The sequence below is a fragment of the Cetorhinus maximus genome, chromosome 24, assembly GCF_964194155.1.
Source record: "Cetorhinus maximus chromosome 24, sCetMax3.hap1.1, whole genome shotgun sequence".
Classification (NCBI taxonomy): Eukaryota; Metazoa; Chordata; class Chondrichthyes; order Lamniformes; family Cetorhinidae; genus Cetorhinus; species Cetorhinus maximus.
The window spans coordinates 2,547,245-2,570,861 of NC_135902.1; the positions used below are offsets into that span (position 1 = coordinate 2,547,245).

General features: G+C 42.1%; 1 protein-coding gene across 9 annotated transcripts in view; it reads right to left on the reverse strand.

Annotated features, from left to right (window-relative positions):
• LOC144699607 (rho GTPase-activating protein 44) overlaps positions 1 to 23,220 on the reverse strand; it is a 342,828-nt gene extending 319,608 nt beyond the window's left edge. For all 9 annotated transcript variants that reach the window (XR_013580574.1, XR_013580573.1, XM_078570670.1 and 6 more), the window contains exon 1: positions 22,897 to 23,220. Coding sequence is in view for 7 of the 9 variants with exons in the window: in XM_078570670.1 (XP_078426796.1) it covers positions 22,897 to 22,952 (56 nt within the window). In the remaining 2 variants the exon portion in view is untranslated. The remainder of the gene's footprint in view (positions 1 to 22,896) is intronic.
• Between the last annotated feature and the right edge of the window lie 397 nt (positions 23,221 to 23,617).

Consider the following 23,617-nt stretch of genomic DNA (forward strand, 5'->3'; position numbering starts at 1 on the left):
ATATTGCATGAAGCAACGTCCTCCAAAATAGGTGTAGAAGGATAAACTAAATATAGTTCCACGGTCACTGGTCAGTAAATCAGAGTGGTATCATTCTTTTCAAATGCTGCCATTACTGAATTGTACAAAAGTTAACACCTTTTCTCAGGGCATTGTATAATGCCAGTGATTGATATCTGGTATAGAATGCAATTCCACCCAAGAATGGTTTATTCCAGAATCAAACTCTCGTTCTAGCCCAAACAATGCACGTTACTGAAATTATCTAACCAGTTAATCCAGCTCAGAGCTGACAACAAATTCAACACTTCAATGTGTTAAGTATGCCCCACCCAACATATTGGGAGCACAACCAGCAACTGCTGAACATAACAATGCGCTTAATTCTCCAATCCATGGAACAAGCATTTTCTTTTGGAACACAGAGTAGGACAACTTTTCTAAATTTCTCACTTAAATACTTGCACTTTGGCTAATCCAGACTGGAAACAAGATAGAACCTTTGTTTCTTCACACTGAAATTGCTAAGTGACAAGTTATTTTAAAGAAATGTTTCACAAGAATTAGCACGTATATTTAAAGTGAATTCTCTCCCTCACCTCAACCTCAATGTATTAGTTAGACAAAAACAACTTCTTCATCGCAGGCTGACCAAGTGAAAAGACCCTTCACCCCTCCCCCAGAATAAAGGGTTAAGACGCCACCCTTCAGCCTAGCAAGACAACCCTCTTCCCTTATACAACATGGACAACATAAAAAACAGACAATCAAAACAGACAGGAAAATGGAACCCCAAACCCTTAAAGGGGAAACAAAATCAGTGAAGCTCAAGCAACAACTATCAGGACAAATAGTTACTTTTAATCAACAGTGTGTTTTTAAGTGTAAAAAAACCATTTCAGACTAATTCAGATTCACGACTCAGTGCTCAACTCGAGTGCTTCCCATTAACTCTCTGATCACAATTTAGAGTGAGGCCATTAATTCTTGGTATAATTTAAGTAAATGGCATAATAAATATTGAACAATGAAAATTAAGAGTATCCAAATTAGGTATTCCACTTGCTGCATAGCATTACCTTAGATGAGGGATTAAAAACTGGTGCCAGAGAAATAATGAAAGAAATCTTTTTGGCCTTTCAAAACCTCTTGCCAAATGATCAGAAAGGTGGATAATTGGAACACAGATAATGGGGCCCAAAGGCGAAAATAAGCTTAAGGTGTTTGACCTTTTTTGTAATGTATTATGGGAATACAACATTTCTGAAAAAGGAACTGATAAATTAACGGAAGATATGTAAATGACAAAATTTACAATCTGGTGACTGACAGACAAATATTTATTGCCTACCCCTAATTGCCCTTGAGAAGGTGTTGGTGAGCTGCCTTCTTGAACCGCTGCAGTCCCTGTGGTGTAAGTACACCCACAGTGCTGTTAGGAAGGGAGTTCCAGGATTTTGATCCAGCGACAGTGAAGGGCAATATAGTTCCAAGTCAGGATGGTGAGTGACTTAAAGCTTGCAGGTGGTGGTGTTACCAGGCATCTGCTGCCCTTGTCCTTCTAGGTGTTAGAGGTCATGGGTTTGATAGGTGCTGTCACAGGAGGCTTCATAAATTCCTGTAGTGCATCTTGTAGATGGTACACACTGCTGCCACTGTGCGTCGGTTGGGGAGGGACTGAATGTTTGTGGATGTGGTGCCAATCAAGCGGGGCTGCTTTGTCCTGGATGGTGTCAAGCTTCTTGATTGAGCTGTACTCATCCAGGGAAGCAGAGAGTATCTCATCACACTCCTGACTTGTGCCTTGTAGGTGGTGGACAGTCTTTGGGAAGTCAGGAGGTGAGTCACTCTGTGCAGGATTCCCAGCCTCTGACCTCTTGTAGCCACAGTATTTATATGGCTAGTCCAGTTCAGTTTCTGGTCAATGGTAACCCCCAGGATTTTGATACTGGGGGATTCAGTGATGGTAATGCTATTGAACGTCAAGGGGAGATGGTTGGATTCTCTCTTGTTGGAGATGGTCATTGCCTGGCACTTGTGTGGCATGAATGTTACTTGCCACTTGTCAGCCCAAGCCTGGATGTTTTCCTGGTCTTGCTCCATTTGGACATGGACTGCTTCAGATTCTGAGGAGTCACGAGTGGTGTTGAACATTGTGCAATCATCAGCGAACATCCCCACTTCTGACCTTATAGGGAAGGTCATTGATGAAGCAGCTGAAGATGGTTGGGCCTAGGACACTATAGTGAGGAACTCCTGCAGTGATGCCCTGGAGTTAAGATGATTGACCTCCAACAACTACAACACCTTCCTTTGTGCTAGGTATGCAGAAGGAAACAAAATTATTATATTTTTTATTCGTTCATGGGATGTGGGCATCACTGGCTAAGCCAGTATTGATTGCCCATCCCTAATTCCCCTTGAGCAGGTGGTGGTGAGCTACCTTCTTGAACCACTGCAGTCCATGTGGTGTAGGTACACCCACAGTGCTGTTAGGGAGGGAGTTCCAGGATTTTGACCCAGCAACAGTGAAGGAACGGCCAATATATTTCCAAGTCAGGACAGTGAGTGATTTAGAGGGGAACTTCCAGGTGGTGGTGTTCCCATGTGTCTGCTGCCCTTGTCCTTCTAGATGGTAGCGGTTGTGGGTTTGGAAGGTGCAGTCGAAGGAGCCTTGGTAAGTTGCTGCAGTGCATCTTGTAGATGGTATACACTGTTGCCACTGTGTGTCGGTGGTGGAGGGACTGAATGTTGTGGATGTGGTGTCAATCAAGCAGGCTGTTTTGTCCTGGGTGGTGTCAAGCTTCTTGAGTGTTGAGGGAGCTGCACTCATCCAGGCAAGTGGGGAGTATTCCAACAGACACCTGACTTGTGCCTTGTAGATGGTGGACAGGCTTTGGGGAGTCAGGAGGTGAGCTACTCACAGCAGGATTCCTAGCCTCTGATCTGCTCTTGTAGCCACAGTACTTTCATGGCTAGTCCAGTTCAGTTCCTGGTTAATGTCAAGGAATGATGGTTGGATTCTCTCTTGTTGGAGATGGTCAATGCCTGGCACTTGTGTGGTGAGAATTTTACTTGCTGCTTGTCAACCCAAGCCTGGATATTGTCCAGTTCTTGCTGCATATGGACATGGACTGCTTCAGTATCTGAGGAGTCGCGATTGGTGCTGAACATTGTGCAATCATCAGCGAACATCCCCACTTCTGACCTCATTAATCTGCCTATTTTAGTAAAATATAAAGAAAAGAACTGCTGAATCTCCTAAACTCTGGAACTCTCTTCCCAAGCTTCTTGGTTTCTTTTTCCTACATTAAGACGCTTCTTAAAACCAACTCCTTTGGCCAAGCTTTTAATCATCTGCCCTAGTATCTCCTTACAAGACCCGCTGTCAAATTTTGCTTTGTGCTCCCCCTGTGAAGTGCCTTGGGACATTTTATTATGTTAAGGGCTCTATATGAACATAAGTAATTTTTTTTTTTTTAGTGATAATTATCCTCACATTTATATCTGAAATTTCATAAACTTTCTTTTCATTTTACAGATGCTGACTGACCGGCTGCATAGTTTCTGTTTTGAGTTCTAGTTATTTCAGTCATATTCTGAAGAATGAGGAAGACATTATGTATAAGGTTGGGGCACAGGCTGATGTATTAGCTGGTCTGGGTGGTCTGAGTAAATCGCAATCCATCAGCAGCACATGCAGTTTGGTAATTAAATCCTGCAAGATCTTGAATCTCAGAACTAGCCACTAATTAGACTGAGTAAAATGAACAAACCTTCAGTGATCAAAGGATTCAAGAACCAACATAATTGATTCACACAGTCATACCAATTGTGATTTGGTTTGATTTTCAGAAGCAATTTCCAAGCCACTTGATAATGTTTTAATATTACAAACACACTGATTGTTTATTCAAATACAATATGCAAATACCTTAATTCAACTCTTTCAAATATTACCTTTGATAGAACCATTTTTAACCTCTATGCAGGACAAGAGACATTCCAACAAGTCAGTATTCTCCTCCACCAAATGTGATTTAGGTCCTTAAAATGTCCACTTTGTCATTTTTAAGAAGGGCTGGAAGACCTTGTTGCTAAGACTGTGGACAGCTGTTGACCATTATTTTTAATCATTACGGTACACATGGCCCAATCAGAATTCACAGCTATGATTATTTTTCATTCACTAGCCCAGAAATTCAATGGCACTGTGCCCAACACCAATATGGCAGGTGGGGCACACACATTCATCACAGAGGGCCAAGCTGAATAGAGAAAGTACAGAGATGATCTGAAAAAGGGAATAAGAAACATAGAAAATCGGAGGAGAAGGTCATTTGGCCCTTCGAGCCTGCTCTGCAACTCAATATGACCATGGGTGATCCTCTATCTCAACGCCATAATCCCACTCTCTCCCCATACCCCTTGACACCTTTAGAGTCTAGAAGTCTATCTATTTCCTTCTTAAATACATTCAGTAACTTGGCCTCCACAGCCTTCTGTGTAGAGAATTCCACAGGTTCACCATCCTGAGTGAAGAAGTTTCTCCTCATCTCAGTCCTAAATATCCTGAGATTGTGACCCCTGGTTCTAGACCACCCCTCCCCCAGCCAGAGGAAACATCATCCCAGCATCCAGTCTGTCCAGCCCTGTCAGAATTTTATATGTTTCAGTGAGGTCGCTTCTCATTTTTATAAACTCCAGTGTATACAGGCCTAGTCGGCCCAATCTCTCCTCATACGACAATCCTGCCATCCCAGGGATCAGTCTGGTGAACCTTCACTGCGTGGGCAAAGAAATAATAGATTAACAGCTAATATAAAAGGAAACCCTAAAGTCTTTCCTAAACTGTTAAATGTGTACTTAAAGGAAGGGTGGAGCTGGTGAGGGCCTAAAAAGGAGATTGTCTGGAGGCAAAGGGCATGGCTGGGGACATTGTACCTGTCTTTAATTGAAAAAAGGAAAGGGTGCTGTCAATGTAACAGTGAAAAGGAAGAGTTGTTGCGATATTGGAAAGGATAAAAATAGATATAGAGGAGTTTCTTAAAAGGTTGGCAGTCCTCCATGCAGGAATGTCCCTCAGTCTGGATGGGGTGCATCCTAGATTACTGAGAGAAACAAGGGTTGAAATGACCAAATCTGTCACTACAAAGTTTCGATCGGCCTTAGCTGGGTGGTAGAGTGCCCGAGGTCTGTAAATACTGCATCCCTCTTTCAAAAAGGATAAAGCCAGCAACTACAGGCCAATCAGCTTAAACCCAGTGGTGGGAAAACATTTAGAGTTAATAATCCAGGACAAAATTAACTGGCATTTGGAAAAATATGGGTTTATAAATGAAAGTCAGCAGGGACTTGTTGAAGGCAAATAAAAGCTTAACTAACTTGATTAAGTTTGTTGAGGAAGTAACAGAAAGGGTTGATGACTATGGTTGCTGTTATGTATATGGACTTTCAAAAGGCATTTGAAAAGCACCACACAACAGCAAAATTGAAGGCCTTGGGATTAGGGAACATTGGCAGTGTGGAAATGAAATTGGCAAAGAGACAGAAAGCAGAGAGTAGCAGTGAACTGTTGTTTCTCAAACTAGAGAGAATTTTAAAGTGGTATTCCCCAGCAGTCAGTATTAGGATCACATTTGTTTTATATAGTGATAAACTGGACTTGGTATACAGGGTATAATATCAAAGTTTCCAATTGACATAGAACTTGGAAATGTACTGAGGAGGTGAAATCAGATCTCAGGAGGATATAGACAAGCTGGTGAAATGGGTAGACACATGACAGATGCAATTTAACAAAGTATGAAGTGGTACATTTTGAAGACAGGCAATGTAAATTCAATGATACAATTCTAGAGGAATGCAGAAACGATGAGACCTGTGGGTGTTTGTACACCAACAGGAAAGGCTGGTTTTTAAAAAAAGGCACATCTCTCCACGGTTCAATAAATAGAGTGATGGATTACAAAAAACAAGGAAGTTATGAAAATGGTGGTTAGGCCTCAGTTGGCGAATTGTGTTCCATTCTGGGCACCACACTTTAGGAAGGATGTCAAGGCCTTATGGAGGGTGCTAGACTGATACTACTGATGAAGGACTTCAGCTTTGTGGAGAGACTGAATAAACTGGAGTTGCTTTTCCTTGGAGCAGAAAAGGTTAACAAAGGTAGAGCTGTTCAAAATCATGACTGGCTTTGATCGAGTAGATAGGAGAAACACCAGTGTCAGGTGGGTCAGTAACCAGGGGACACAGGTTTAAGGTGATTGGCTAAAGGTGGCATTAGGATTTTTTTTTTTTACCCATTTCCCCGACAATGTGAAAAATTGCCCAGGTACATCCTGTCCACAAAAAGCAGGACAAATTCAACCTGTCCAATTACTGCCCCAGTCTACTCTCAACTGTCAGAAGTCATTGGCAGCGCTATCAAATGGCACTTAGTCACCAATAAACAGCTCACTGGAGCTCATTTCGGGTTCTGCCAAGACTACTCGGCTCCAGACCTCAAAACAGCCTTAGTCCAAACATGAAAAAAAGAGCTGTGTTTGAGGGATGAGATGAGAGAGACTGACATCAAGGCAGAATTTGACCAAGTGTGGTTCCTAATAAAGCTGAAGTCAATGGGAGTCAGAGAGAAAACTCTTCACTGGCTGGAGTTATACTGGGTGCAAAGGAAAATTGTTGTATTTGTTTGAGGTCAATCATCTCAGCCCCAGGATATTGTTGCAGAAGTTCCTCAGGATAGTGTCTTAGGCCCAACCATGTTCAACTGCGTCAATGACCTTCCCTCCATGGTCAGAAGTGGTGATGTTCACTGATGATTGCAGCATTTAGTTCCATTCACAACTCTTCCGATAATGAAACAGTCCGTGTCCACACGCACAAACACCTTGTCAAGACTTGAGCCAATAACTGGGAATAACCTTTGTTCCATATAAATACCATGTCCAACGAAAGAGAATCAAACCACCTCCCCTTGACATTCAATAGCATTGTCATCATTGAATCCCCACCATCAACATCCTGGGGTATACCATGGACTAGAAAATTAACAGAACCATGCCACATTTATACAAGAACATGTGAAAGACTGGTATTCTGCGGTGAGTGACTCACTTCCTGACTATAGCCTTACCATCATTTACAAGGCACAAGTCAGTAATGAGAGTCTCCTCTTGTCTGAATGAGGTGCGGCTACATCAACCCTCAAGAAGCTTGACCCCATCCAGGATGAAAGAGCCTACTTGATTAGCACCTCATCCAACTCCTCAAACATTCACATCCCCCACCATTGGTGCACCCTGGCTAAAGCATTTACCATCTAAGAGATGCACTGCAGCAACTCACCAAGGCTTCATCATCAGCACCTCCCAAACCTGTGAACTTTACCACTGTCTCCAAGGTCCTCGCCGTGTCGAGCCATCCTGCCTGGGAAGTACAGCGCCGATCACTCACCATCACTGAATCGAAACACAGGGACTCCCTATCTAACCCCACTGGATGTGTAGTTTCACCAGACAAACTGCTGCAATTCAAGAAGGCAGCCCACCATCACCACCTCAAGGGCAATTAGAAATGGGCAATAATTACTGATCTTGCCAACAATGCCATTGTCCCATAAATTACTTTTTTTAAATGCACAATGAGTTGTTGCGATCCAGAATACACTGCCTGAAAGGTTGGAGGAGGCAGGCTCAATTGCAACTTTTAAAAGGGAATAGGATAAGTACTTTAAGGGAAAGAATTGCAGGGTTGGGGGGAGGGGAAGGGGGTAGTGGGTCTAGTTTGTTAGCTCTACCAGACAGCTATCAGAGACATGATGAACCGAATGCCCTCCTTCTGTGCTCCTAATTACATAGAATGCACAGCATGGAAGCAGGCCATTTGGCCCACCAGGTATATGCAGATGTTCATGCTCCATAGGAGTCTCCTCCTATGCTCATTATCTAACCCTATCAGCACAACTGGAAATGAGTCTCCCACCATGTTGGTAAAGGCAGAAAAAGAGGAGTCCAGGGTCCATACTTGAAATATTTGTTAGATCCTTGGCAAAGGCAAATAGGGAGGCAAATATCGGTTCAAGACTCCTTTTGCAAAATCAGGCTGGCCTGAATGAAATCCTCCCTCTTATCTGATCACCGTCTCCCTCCCTCTATTTCATTGGTCTCCTGATCCCCCATCCCTACCAATCATTTCCTCATCAAGACCTACCCAACAACAGCTGCAGACAACACAATGGCCCAAAATTGAAATCCTCTTTGATGGTGAGCTGCCTGGAAATGACCAGCAGGCGTCTGCAGCACACCAGCCATATGTAAATGAGGCCCGAGGCCCAAAATTGGGTGGGCCAGTCTGCACTGACTGGTCAGCACAAAGTAATTGCCAGGCCGCAGTTTTTAAATTATATTTTACAGTAGTCGTCACTCTGTGTTTCATTGTTTTTTAATGAGCTTGCAAGCCCCATCAGCCATATTGGGTGCTGGGAGTGGAGCCATCAAAGTTCTAATTCAAATAACATGACCTTTCAAACCAATTCTCCTTAGGCCATGTGTACTGAAGTGATTAAAGATAATAAACAACAGCTGTCTACAGTCCAGTCTCTTCCAATGAAAACTTCATCTTTAGATGTTTTTGTTCTCTCTCTTTTTAGACCACTGCTTCACTGCCAAAAGTGCAAACAAGTTGACTATAGTTCTCATCCCAAATCGCTACCTGGTAGTGCCTAACAACCAGCTATTTAGGGAGTGTCCCAAAATACCTGCAGTGACTCTCCTTCCTTTCCTCCTCTCCATCTTTTCCCTGAAGAACACAAGACCGACCTGGGAAGAAGAAAACCCCTTCGCCCCATTAAAGCTCACCTGTCCCACTACTTTATTAGCCTCTTACAAGAGTTTTAGGATCAGTAATGCTGTTGCTTCTATCGCTTTGTTCGGTGAATAATTCCAAACATGTATCGTTTTGAATAAAGGAATTTGGAACCAATATCCTAACAATTTATGATTCACAAACTTCAATTGGTGTCATCTGGTGCTAATTTCTTGGAGTGAGTACACCACCTAAAATTTGTATGCATTTAGATCAAATTCTCCACCCTCACAACCACAGTCTCTCCAGACTGTGAGGTTTACAAGGGCCTGTTCACCCTGCACCTTCTATTAGCAAAGCCAAGAAAACTCACTGCCACCTTAATTACCTAACTTTTAGATAATTTACACTTTCAGTGCTTTGTGCTTAAAGATGTTTAGCAAGTTACATATTAAAATAATCATAACAAAACTGTAAGCTTTCTTAAAGAAAAATAAATACACATTGAACCAGCCAATTATTTAATATTGAATTGGTGATAAAAATGAAGCAGTTACACAATGCAAAATTCTGGAAATAATGCCATATCCTGGAATTCTATGGATAACATATCTAGATTACATTTCATTATGAAGTACTATACTGCTACTGGGACAAACATTTGCTTGGTAATACAGGACTTGAATCTTGCTGTGAAGAGAGACACGTTGCTGAAGCTTTTCATCTTGCACTCATCAAGACAAACACAAGAATGCCAAATTTCAAACAATCACAACAATTTATACTACAGGAGAAAAGGGTGCTGATCAATTTGCAAGTTGACTCTACTTGGCTGAGGTGCTACCATGGAAAAAGTAAAGGGGTACTTTAGCCTTCTCAAGCTCCTGGGTAATTCAATAAAGGTGCAAGGCTTGAAAATATTCATTTTGCTTGCAGAGAACAGGCCCCGGCGTATGAATGTCTGTCGCTTCTAGCAAGTGTGAAAGGAAAGTATAGTCAACTTGCCAACCAATCAGCACCCCTTTCCCCTGTTGTTGTGAGCGCCTGAAATCTGGGATTCTTGTGTTTGTCAAGATGAATGCAAGATGAAGGGAAGGCGATGGTGTAGTGGTATTATCACTGGATTAGTAATCCAGAAACCTAGGGTAATGCTCCAGGAACCCGGGTTCAAATCCTGCCATAGCAGGTGGTGGAAATTGAATCCGATAAATATCTGAGATTCAAAGTCTAATGATGACCATGAAACAATTGTCGATTGTTGTAAAAACCCATCTGGTTCACTAATGCCCTTTAGGGAAAGAAGTCGGCAGTCCTTGTCTGGCCTACATGTGACTCCAGACCCACAGCAATATGGTTGACTCTTAACTGCCCTCTGAACAAGGGGCAATAAATGCTGGCCTAGCCAGTGATGCCCACGTCCCATGAATGAATGAAAATAAAAAAGAAAAGCTTTGGCAATGTGTCTCTTGTTTTAGCAATATTTAAGAATATGTAAGAAACGTTTAATTATTAATCTCCAAGTGCTAACATGCAATGCCACAAAGCAATAGAATGCAACCCTCACACATGGAGGGAACAAAACCATCAGGTAATCTTTGTGCACCGGTTTGTGGCCAGCTCAAAGCATGGTCAAAGGAAACTAGAGGAGAGAGGCAGGGGACAAAGGAATAATGAACTCATGGTTAGGCACACATTGTTTTTTGGACTAAGTGGATTGAATGGAATGATCAGTTTACAGTGTCTGAATTCTTTCCAGATCTATGTGTTCTCAAACAGAAAAAAAAGCCAACTCTCATTGTTCCATCTCATACATAGAAAAATGATCACTTAGGTGAGGTATCAGAGGGCAACAAGCCCTGAGGGATCTATCTACTGGATCAAAGAAGAAAAATGAGAGCATAAAGAAGGCAAATTTTACAATAGTGAAAAGAATCAATACATTAAACCATTACCATTGACCAAACTTGAGGAAATTTTGGAATAAGTTATAGTGTTTCTGTCCTACACAGAAGCTAGCCTGAAAGAAACAGTGCATTTATGTAGTGGCCTTCTCATGTCTTTGAAACATCTTAAAGAATCAGTGAATTGCTTTTGGAACAGCAGTTTGGAGAATTTAACAGAAGCCACAATGGTAAAATTAAACTAATTTCAGCTCTTGTAGATATACAACAACTGTTATATTCAGGAATAAGAACTCAACTTTCAAATCCTTTAGAAATGAAAAACAGGATGTGTGGCACCTTGCATCATAACTTAATTTCTATTCACAACCAACAAATCTTGGTTGTTGTTCGTCAAGATGTTCCCGTTCAAGTTGAAGATATCACCTGACCATTCAAAGCCTGTACAAGCAGACTATTTTTCTAAAACCAATTTAAAAGGTTGCTATCGAGAACACAAAATTATACCAGAGTACAAGATCACACTTACATGAATGTTGTGTGGTTCTACATTACTGTGTAGCAGCAGCGTTCTCTCAAAAAACACCTCATTTAATTTCTCATTTACAAGGTCATATGCCTAATCCAAGAAATCAGCCATAAAGTACCGCATTTCTGAAAGCAAACATCTTCATTACCATAACAACTTCAAGAAGGCTGACTGCAGAACTACAGGAGTTCCCATCTTTTTTTTTCAAATTCATAATCTGATGAGGAGGATGTGGGATTTGACCCTTTGCCAGTTCCATCCAGCTATATGTGATGAAATGGCTTTTACGATTAATGTTCTTTAGAAAAGCACTGTGGACATCTCTGTGCAACCCTTCCTTCAATACTAGTTCTTGTGATCAGATTAACTGAAAGTATACATTAGCAGCACATACCAATCTTTGATAAAGCTATTATAACAAATTATGATATAGATAAAATAATTATTTTATATTTTTCTAGAGATTATGATGTAATTTTAAGATAAATTGCCTGGATCAAGCCAACATTATACCCTCCCCTATGTAATTCTCCATTGATAATGGAGATAAAAGTGGCTGGGGTATAAAGCATTGCACCTGAGCACATGGGTTTCCCCACAGATGGGTAGGCTAAAATTGCCGCCAATATTTTCAATATCATTTCCTTAATTAAGCATAGAGAAGATAAGAACATAAGAACTAGGAGCAGAAGTAGGCAATTCAGCCCCTCGAGCCTGCTCCGCCATTCAATATGATCATGGCTGATCTCATTTCGGCCTCAACTCTAATTTTCCGCCCTCTTCCCATAACCTTTTAACCTGTTACTAATTAAAAATCTGTCTATCTCCTTCTTAAATTTATTCAGCGTCCCGGCATCCACTGCACTCTGAGGTAGTGAATTCCACAGATTCACAACCCTTTGAGAAAAGTAATTCATCCTCATTTCTGATTTAAATCTACCACCCCTTAGCCTAAAACCATGGCCTCTCATTCTAGAATGCCCCACAAGGGAAAACATCTACTCCACGTCTACTTTGTCTATCTCCTTTAACAACTTATATACATCAATTAGATCTCCTCTCATCCTTCTAAACTCTAGCGAGTATAGGCCTAAACTGCTCAATCTCTCCTCATAGGACAAGACCCACATCTCTGGAATCAATCTAGTTAACCTCCTCTGAACCGCCTCCAGTGCAACTACATCCTTCCTCAAGTAAGGGGACCAAAACTGTGCACAGTATTCCGGGTGTAGTCTCACCAATGCCTTGTATAGTTGCAGCAACACTTCCCTATTTTTATACTCTATTCTTTTAGCAATAAATGCCAAAATTCCATTTGCCTTCCTTATTACCTGCTGTACCAGCATACTAGCTTTCAGCGATTCATGCACAAGGACACCCAGATCCCTCTACACTGAAGCATTCTGAAGTTTCTCTCCATTTAAATAATAAGTCGCCTTTTTATTCTTCTGACCAAAATGGATAACCTCACACTTATCCACATTAAACTCCATCTGCCAAATTTTGGCCCATTCACCTAACCTGTCCATATCCATTTGTAAATTTCTTATTTCTTCATTGCAACTTACTTTCCCACCTATTTTGGTGTCATCTGCAAATTTAGCTATAGTACCTTCTATCCCTGAATCCAAGTCATTAATATAGATTGTAAATAGTTGGGGCCCAAGGACCAAACCTTGTGGCACCCCACTAGTTACAGCTTGCCATCCAGAAAAAGACCCATTTATCCCGACTCTCTGCTTTCTGTTGGTTAGCCAATCCTCTATCCAAGCTAATATATTACCCCTAACTCCGTGTGATCTTATCTTGTGTATTAATCTTTCATGCAGCACTTATCAAAGGCCTTCTAGAAGTCCAGATATACTACATCTACAGGATCCCCATTATCCACTTTGCTTGTCACATCTTCAAAGAACTCTAGCAAATTAATCGAACACGATTTACTCTTCATAAAACCATGCTGACTCTGATGGATTGCATTTTGACTTTCCAAATGCCCCATTTACTACTTCCTTAATCCTTAAGTTGATCTGCTCACTTCTCCAAGCTTCTGTGATTCTGTGATTCAGGGTCTTGTACTTTCCTCTTCAGATGCTTATAGGAACCTCATGTTCAATTGCAAGCTGTCTAACATCATCATATTCTCTTTCTCCCTCTTGGTTTATATACCTCTAACCCCTTTTCGATCACCTCCTTCAGCAAGTTCTCATTCCCTGGAATACAGCCAATCCAACCTTTTCCTGATGATATCCACTAATGATCTTTCCTCTTCCACAACCCTGACAACTTCTTCATTGCCCTTGTGTTCTCTCCGACTAACCCTCTCCATCCTTCTCCAGAACCATATTTAGAGCGTCCTAGTCTTTGGATGTCCACTTTCCCAAGGTTTATGTTTCAACCTCACTCAACCAGACACCAAATCACAGTTTTGATTATTTTTTCTTAAGATCTCTATTCATTCCTATGCTGAGCAATTCCTTATGTCTGATGAATGCATTCTTTGCCATTGCTATTCTAGCTCTGATTTCTTTATGGCAGTAACCATTTTCTGACAGGGTGCTTCCCAAGTACTTAAATTGTGAAACCTGTTGCAGCCATTAAATATCTTAACCTCTGCTTTCCCACTATTATTTCTTCCAATCTTCACAACTTTTGCCTTTTCTACATTAATTTTCATTCTTCAAGCTTTCAGCATTTCATTCATTCCATCCATTAGTATCTGTAGATATTCTGCTGTGCTAGTCACAAGGGCCTGGTCACCTGCAAATCTCACTCCCTTCACTATTGATCTCCGACTCTGACACCATTCTGTACTTCAACTAGTGCTTTTTTATCATTGCTTCCACGTAGATGTTAAAGAGCAATGGTGATAGTAGACAATCTTGTTTCACCCGACACCCAATTTACACCTGGTTCAGTTTCACCAAATATTGTCCTGACAAACTTTTTCAGGAGCGCAGTGGTCCCATTGGAGGAGGCAAATAAAATGAAATGTGAAGAGCATTGCACCATAACATTGATTACACATGTAGCCGTGGTGATGTTAAAAATCTTAGTATCTTGGCTGGAAGTCAAGCGAGACCGATCATTGTGATTACTTCAGCAATGGTTTCTATTCGGAGGAATTATAAAAATTTTTAGGAGCAATTTTATATAGACTCTCAAAAGCTGTGCATATTTGATGAGGAGCTGAATATAATTTAAATGGAGAGAGACTGCAGAAAGCTGCAGCACAGAGGGATTTGGGGGTCCTTGTGCATGAATCACAAAAAGCTACAAACAGGTAATAGGGAAGGCTAATGGAATCTTGACCTTTATTTCAAAGGGAATGGAGTATAAAAATAGGGAAGTCTTGCTAAAACTATACAAGGCACTAGTTAGACCACACCTAGCATACTGTGAACAGTTTTGGTCCCCTTATCTAAGGAAAGATATACTGGAATTGGAGGCAGTCCAGAGAAGGTTCACTAGGTTGATCCCCGGGATGGAGGGATTTTCTTCTGAGGAGAGGTTGAGTAGGTTGGGCCTGTACTCATTGGAGTTTATAAGAATGAGTGGCGACCTTATTGAAACATATAAGATTCTCAGGGGGCTTGACAGGGTAGATGCTGAGAGGTTGTTTCCCCTTGTGGGAGAGTCTAGGGCCAGAGGGCATAATCTCAAAGTAAGGGGTCACCCATTTAAGACAGAGATGAGGAGGAATTTCTTCTCTCAGAGGGTAGTGAATCTGTGGAATTCTTTACCGCAGAGGGCAGTAGAGGCTGGGTCATTAAGTATATTCAAGGCTGAGATAGACAGATTTTTGATCAGTAAGGGAATTGAGGGTTATGGGGAAAAGGCAGGGAAGTGGAATTGAGGATTATCAGATCAGCCATGATCTCACTGAACGGTGGAACAGACATAATGGGCTGAATGGCCTACTTCTGCTCCTACATCTTATGGTCTTATGATGTCAGAAAAACTGAAAGTTTTAAACACATTTAAAAGCTTGGTCTTTTTCTTGTTTTACAAAAGGAGAGCATGTCACAGATTACCTCAATAACATAATCACTTCTTAGTTCAATTAGATGCAGGAAAGCCGGCATCACGTTTTAAAAATGGGCATTTTGTCATGTATCTGGCTAATGCGTATCATAATTGTAGGACAGAACAGGTTGAGAAGGTGTGAAAAGTTCAAGTTGGAATATTTGTTATTTAAGAATTGTCCAGGAATCTTATCATAAAATAACCACACTGGTCTTGAAATTCCTTGGGAGTTCTTCCAATCTCCTGGTGTAATGTCATTGCTGCCCAGTGGAACTGTCATAGAAATGCTGGAAAAGCAGTTACATCAGGTCTGCACATTCCTGAGAATTTCCACATTGACGATGGGGCAAACTATGGAGGAGGGGAGGGGGCAGGGGGGTGGTGGGGGACACTCAGGGACTCATTAAGGTGGAACCCAGAGGAACAGTGATAGCTGGTAAGGCATGTGAGCCTTCCCAGCGGCACACGTGCACCCCTCCAACAGGGCCCAGGCCTGGAAAGTGGCCTGGCCCTCCCAGGAGGAAATTAAAAAAATACTTGTTCAGGGTCCATCTAACAGTGGCAGGGTCAGGGAGGGGAATCTCAATGTCATTAGGGTCAGGAGCAGGCAGACACCACAGCTGCTCCCAAAATGGAATTTTCATGATCATTGGGATCGTTGACCATGAAATTTCATAGCCACAATCTTTCATTTATGTTTTAATAATTTTCTAAGAAGACTGTGGTTTCAAACCCTTCTTCTATAGTACTAAATTGGGGTACTGTCCTTTGTGCAAGATGTTAAACCAAGGCTCTGTCTGCCTATTCTGATGGCTTATGCAATTCATTTTCTGTGAAGCGCTTTTGGAGGTTCTAAGGACTTGGAATTAGACAGAAAACATCTATTCAAAGAGCAAGATGTTCTCCAGCTGCCTGGCCAACATTTGGCCCTTAACCAAAAGCACCAGAAGCAGGTTAATAGGTCATCATCTCATTGCTGTTTGTGGCACCTTGTTGTGTTGACATTGGTGCTATGTTTATCCAGCTGTTCCAGGAGGCAGTTCATAAGGGTGATTAGGGATGGGCAATAAATGCTGGCCTAGCCAGCGATGCCCATATCCCACAAATGAATTAAAAAAACAACAGCAACTGCACCGTGCAATTAATTCTATCAGAAACTCCTGATAAAGAGGAGTAGGCAAGTCCTCCACTGCTTAAAAAAATATCAGGAATAATCACAGGAAACACCATTAGACGGTAACATTACAGCATTTTACAACGTAACTTTCTATATCAGGAATATACATCTCTTTTCTCTATGATTATTTTAGGAGCAAACGAGAAGCAGGTGTGAAACAACCATTCAATAAATTAAATTTATTTTTGACCTCTGCCCCAGTTGTTCAGCAAATGTGGCCAGTGAGCAGCTGAACCATATCATTCAGGGAAGTCGCTGGGTTTAGGCAGGCTTCCCAATCTGTTCTACATCAATCTGGGCCAGTGATTGAGACACCACAATGGTGAAAGTCTGCTGCTACATTTGGCTACACTCCTCTTGGATTAGGGACAGGAAACACAGCCAGGGTTCCTAATCCCAATTTCTGCTGCAGTTATACATGTTGATAGGTTCTTGACACTCACTCAGAAGAGGAAACAAGTGGAGACAATTGGCAAAGAGAAACATTTAAAATCACTGAAAATTATCATCTTCAACCTTAAAAAAATACATTTTTCAATATGACTAAAGTATTCAGTGCACACTCAGAAGCACAACAAATATTTACTGCTAAACTGCATAACAGCAGTGGAAATGCTTTACAAATGCAGTTCCCACTGCTCTAAGCAAGCAAGTTTGTGAGACTGTGATTTGCCTGCTATACGTGAAGACCATTATAATCTGATAGCATTAATAAAAAGTAAAAATAAAGCAGGAATTCAGAACAACCTTTTATATAACACACATACAGTTGGACAGCAGAAGGTGAGCAGCAGTGACCTAATTTGTGGATTCAGCTATACCAGCAATGGAGCTGCTGCCTTGTAACTCATTTCCACCAACCTGCTATTTTCTGTGATGTGGACACAGTTGATACCAAATCTACATTTTAAATTGCAATGAAAGGAAAGCCTAGGCAAAGTATACTTTTTCACACGAGTGGTTCGAGTCTGGAATGCACTGCCTGGAAGTGTGGTGGAGGCAGGTTCAATCAAGGCATTCAAGAGGGCGTTAGATAATTATTTAAATAGAAACAATGTGCAGGGTTACGGGGAAAAATCAGGGCAATGGCACTAGGTTGTAATGCTCATTTGGAGAGCTGATGCAGACACGATGGGCTGAATGGCCTCCTTCTGTGCTGTTAAAATTCTGTGAAATAGTCAGAGAGCATGACTGTCTCTGCCTGAAATAAACAGAGCTCTGAAGGCACTGTAACTGGCCATTTAAAATGGTTTTAAATCTTTCCCTACGATGACTCTCTAGGTAGGAAAGAAAATGACAATATAAGTGGTAACATAATTAAAAATGAAATTATATGATCTTCCACAATCCCCAACATGCAAAGCAATCATCTTTATTAACACTTGTTCCCCTTATTGGTAACAAAAGGAACTCTGGCCAAAACAGGCTACAGTACACAAAGCAGGAGGAGTAACAATCCATTTTATAATAATAATTGGAATAGGCTTGTGAACTGAAGTAAAAGCCCTGAAAATGAGCTGTCATTCCAGGGAAATCATCTCAAATCAGGCTGGATCCCAGGTAGGCTGGATCTGACCATAACATGGGAGTTCCTAATTGGCCCTAATTAGCCTCTACCTAGACGACACAAAATCATAGCAGGTCTGGCAGCATCAGCGGAGAAGAAAAGAATTGACGTTTCGAGTCCTCATGACCCTTCAACAGAACTGAGTAATATTAGGAGAGGGGTGAAATATAAGCTGGTTTAAGGTGGGGGGGGAGTGGAACAGCATGTCCTGTCCAGCAAAGCTGGTTTTGAATGATTAGCACCTCGATGTTGGCAAGTTGTGTTGGGAGAGGATGCTGTTGTTGGACTGCCTTTCTTGCCACTGGATTTGGAGGATCTTTTGAAGGGTACTTCTCCAGTGCTTTGAATGCTTGCTGTAGGTTGTCCAAGTCTCCGAAGCATATAGGAATGCGGAGGGACCTAGCAACACGTTAATACCCATTGCCTCACTTGAAGATTTCTGTGCACCAGTGGCCATTGTCAGGTTCTTTTGGTGCACAGAAATCTTCAAGTGAGGCAATGGGTATTAATGTGTTGCTAGGTCCCTCCGCATTCCTATATGCTTCGGAGACTTGGACAACCTACAGCAAGCATTCAAAGCACTGGAGAAGTACCCTTCAAAAGATCCTCCAAATCCAGTGGCAAGAAAGGCAGTCCAACAACAGCATCCTCTCCCAACACAACTTGCCAACATCGAGGTGCTAATCATTCAAAACCAGCTTTGCTGGACAGGACATGCTGTTCCACTGCCCCCCCACCTTAAACCAGCTTATATTTCACCCCTCTCCTAATATTACTCAGTTCTGTTGAAGGGTCATGAGGACTCGAAACGTCAACTCTTTTCTTCTCCGCCGATGCTGCCAGACCTGCTGAGTTTTTCCAGGTAATTCTGTTTTTGTTTTGGATTTCCAGCATCCGCAGTAGTTTTTTGTTTTTGACACAAAATCATTGGTGTAATAGAAGGCAGAGATTACCGACACCAGGACTCCTTATTTCCCACAGCTTATGAGGGATGCAGTATAGGGTAGTACACCTAATGAGACCAGGTGTGCTTTGTTCACAACCTGAGCCACCCTAGTGACAAGCAAAAGATTCTGCTCTGGACCCATAAAGGTCAAACTATTTTTAAAAGGTTAATTCAATGTACCAGTGACCTACTGTTTCCAGGGACCCCAATGCTCAGACCTGGAGCTGATCAGGCCCAATTTGCCACATCTTTGACAGCTGGCTGCTCAGGATGCACTCCTAGTGGCATGGGTATCTACCACACCCATGTCAGAGTGCGAACCTCCTGATCCTTCAAACTATGGCAAGGTGTTGGGCACTTACACTGGGTGACTTCCCCACAAACCCCCATCCCAAGCCTCTATGGATTCTCAGGGCTAATTGCAACCATGGATGTGGTTCCACATATATGTGCGGAAGCTATTGATTCTGCCACACGTTTATATTGATTTGAGTGAAAAGATTAAACGCAACTTTTGTTTAAAATGAACCTAAACATGGTATTAAGTCAAGTACTCTCTGAACAAGTCCATTCAATAATCGATTGCCCATCCAAGAAGAAGCCTTGCTTGTTACTGCATTTTTCTAATCTTAGCACGAGTCCCAGTTACATAGAAACCTGCAGAACAGAAACAGCCTATTCAGCTGGTCTGCTCTGGTGTTCATATTCCACATGAGCGCCTGTGACTTGAATGATCGTTGCACATCCTGCCCCATCTTCCTCATGTATACATCAGACTTGCCCTTAAAAGTATCACGGCTGGTGTGTAAATCTGATGATCATTTCACTAAGATATATAGAATTTTCTGATACCAAAAGTGCTTTAAAAGTTAAAAGATACTTGAATTTTTTTTAAACTAAAGATGATTAATTAAGAAGACACTCATTTCTGAATTTACAAATGAGAAATTATTCAATCCTGGATTTGAAGGTCAGCAAGGTATTGGCCATGATTTTGAGGCTGTAATTATTGCAAAACTATCATTACAGCTGTGAAACTGACAGCAACTTCTGGCATCCACACATATACAGTTAATGTGGAAATTCAGAAGTTGCTGTCAGTGATTTCCTACTCCTCCACAGAGTGCGCTGCAGTAATTCTTGCAGATGGTAATCTTTACTAATCACTTGAACTGACATAAGCTTTCTCTTTTACTCTCCAATGACACTGTTCTGCAATAATTATGCCTTGTTGACTGAGGAATAACTGTTTTTTAGCAGCGTACTAAATCATAATTACTGCTGAACAACATCTCTGGCCCTGAAAAACTAATTTAATATTTGTGAAACTGCAAATTTCTACATTGATAAAAAAATCCATACATTCTCCACATAATAAAAATTCTTATTTTTGAAAAGCTTGTTTATGGTATTTCAGCTTCTATCTTATCATATGTATGCCCCAATCTTTATTTCACTGTCTGCAGGATTTATATAAAGTGAAGGACAATTAGTGCTTTTTACTTCCTGGTTTGCTGCCTGTGAGAATTCTTCAATGTGATTAGTCTGCTTGACGACATTACAGTTGCTCCATACGAGAGTTCCCCTTGACTTGGTGCCAGGATTAAATTAATGTCCGGAATTAGCAAATACACACCACAGAGACTGTTAAAACTTTGTGGGTCTCTCTGAATGCTGTCACATTGAAGCCTGCTGCACAATCTGCGCCATCAGTTTGCATTCACATTTAATACCCCTAAGGGTCACTTTTATGCCGCTGAGCTATTACTGAACCCTATCAGGCCACACATCCAGTCCCCCAATCTGCTTTATTTCCAACCTCAGTGATGTCAAGCTGAGGGCATCAAGAAAAGGCTTGCAACACATCTCAAAAAGAATGTTTTGTGTTATCCTATCCTCTTTGTATTTTAAAGAATTCCTTGGACCACCCTGAGTGGGGAAATCAGGGACGGCTAGGATAGCCTCTGCAAGGTGACAGGAAAATCAGGAAAATCTTCGCCGCTCATAATATATTACCCATTACCCATTTATTGTAAAGGATTTAAATGCGTTAAGCTAGAGGATTGTAGAAATTTTCTGTTTGCATTTTAGGCAACATTTATGAAGCAAACAGGAAAAATAGGCCACATGAAATCGCAGGTAAATTATAACTGTCCGTTCAACTTCTAACATTGCATTGCTAAAGTATTTCAATAGTGTAAGTTATTCATCTGTATTGGTCTGCCTGGTTACCAGGAGAGAAGGGGATGCTGTGAGGAGGACTATGTCACCAGCTCCATGGGATGTCAGATTTCTCCATTTGAAAAGGTCCAGATCAGATCATTGGAACCGCAGTGCCCTTTTCCACTTGGATATCTATCAAGAACGGCTCATTTTCCTTTTCCTCTTCACAAACACCAGTGATTAGACACAGGGCATCGACTTGCGTCAGACGTTCGCACTTTTGCGCGATATTGGGGTCTGTCCAGCGCCACAGCTGCTCCTTCCCCCCTCCCCCCCAGACCAAGGGTTAAAACACTGGGGTATTTATTTGTTAGCGACAGCAGGAAAACACAAACACCTCTGCAAAATGGAGGGGAAAAGCCAATCAGGTCACGCGTACATTATGGAAAATGCAGCAGAATATCCAAAGCTTTATTATTTTTGCAAGAACATTTCTTTAGCACAGGTGAACGTAAATAGGTTTTATTTTTCATGCCACCTTGCGGAATAGAGCGTGCAGGGAGAAAAGGTCGAGGCCACGATGATTTTTGTTTTTGCAGAATTATTAAGTGGATGTCAGCAATTCTGGTCAATCTCGATCTACACTCTAATAAGAAACCTCACTTGATACCATCGCCTGTCTATTTCAGCGCTTTGCAATGCGCAAGGTGCATGGAGATATTTACATCAACCACGCCTCCCACTCCAGCCGGGGGACCAGAACTCAATGACTGCAATCCTGTAAGCAGACACATCAGATTCCCTTTCCAAACCCTGACACACCGCATGACCTCAAATAGTTAAGATTTCATTCATTTCCAGCTTGAATAGGCAGCGCACAGGCGATCAAAATAGACCGACGCAAGATTGCCTGTCTATGGGGTGGAGATGGAATATTTTTCTCTCCCCCCCCCGCCTCCCCAAAAACCATCCTCAGCCTTTTATCCCCTCAAATTGTGGCTGATCACTGACGATGTCACAGGAATGAAACAACCCCGGCTCCTCCGCTGTCACTTTCCATTTTAGCGAAGCCTCTTCTGCTGTGAACCAGGCTCTTGGGTGTTTATATATATATTTATAGAGAGAGAGAGAGAGAGACTGAATATAGAGAGAGACTGAATATAGAGAGAGAGACTGAATATAGAGAGAGAGACTGAATATAGAGAGAGACTGAATATAGAGAGAGAGACTGAATATAGAGAGAGACTGAATATAGAGAGAGAGACTGAATATAGAGAGAGAGACTGAATATAGAGAGACTGAATATAGAGAGAGAGACTGAATATAGAGAGAGAGACTGAATATAGAGAGAGACTGAATATAGAGAGAGAGACTGAATATAGAGAGAGAGACTGAATATAGAGAGAGACTGAATATAGAGAGAGAGACTGAATATAGAGAGAGAGACTGAATATAGAGAGAGACTGAATATAGAGAGAGAGACTGAATATAGAGAGAGACTGAATATAGAGAGAGACTGAATATAGAGAGAGAGAGACTGAACCAGGCGAAGCAGCAACAACACAGGAACAAGACAGGGACAAGAAGGAAAAAAACGACAACAGCACCACCAGCAACAGCAGCAGAACCACCAGCAGCAGCAGCATTTCCCGAGCTAAACTCTCCGCAGTCTCTCCCCATCGGGCCATATTCCCAGGGTGACAGGCATTCGTCATGTCTCCATTCTTGGGATTAAAATGAAACATGAAAGCTGTGGGTTAGAGATTGCAATCCTGCTCCTACCTGCCCACCGTCTGGTTGGCGAGCTGTCGCATCCGATTGAACTGTTTCTTCATCATTGACTGGGGAGCGAGCAGCTGGAATGAAAGAGCATTTCATTGATAAAGCCCCATTGCAAACTGATGGCCAGCTCAAGAAACCTTCTCCCTTTTTATTTTTCCTCTTCTCTTTCTCTTTCTCCTGGGTCACACTAGGTGCTGACTGCCATTTGATTCTCTCTCTCTCTCTGGTTACTTTAGCTCCGAGCTGCTAAGCAGCAGCAGCAGCAGCAGCGCTGACAGCTCCGTCCTCCCCCACTGGCGAGCGCTTGGACCACATTCTCTCCTCCGGGGCTGTGCGCTGCCTCCCCCCTACCCCCCACCGCGCACGCGCGCCCGCCGCATGCTGGGAGCTGTAGTCCCAGCTCCGCCCCTCCGCGCCCTGATTGGCGGAGGCTGGAGGGAGGCCAAGAACTACAGTTCCCAGGGTGGGGGGGGGGAGGGGGGTGGGGGCCGCGTGAACCGTACTTACCCGCACACAAACCGCGCTTTGTCCCGTACTTTACAGATGGAGAGCCGCTGCCTGCAGCAGTCCGGTAATCATCAGCAGAGCAACATTTGGAGGGATGCTGTCCACCGGGGTTGCCAACCCTCCAGAATTGGCCTGGAATCACCAGGAATTGAAAACCAATCTCCAGGACACAGCCTAGAGAAAAATCATAGGGACCTTTAAAAATTTTTTTTTT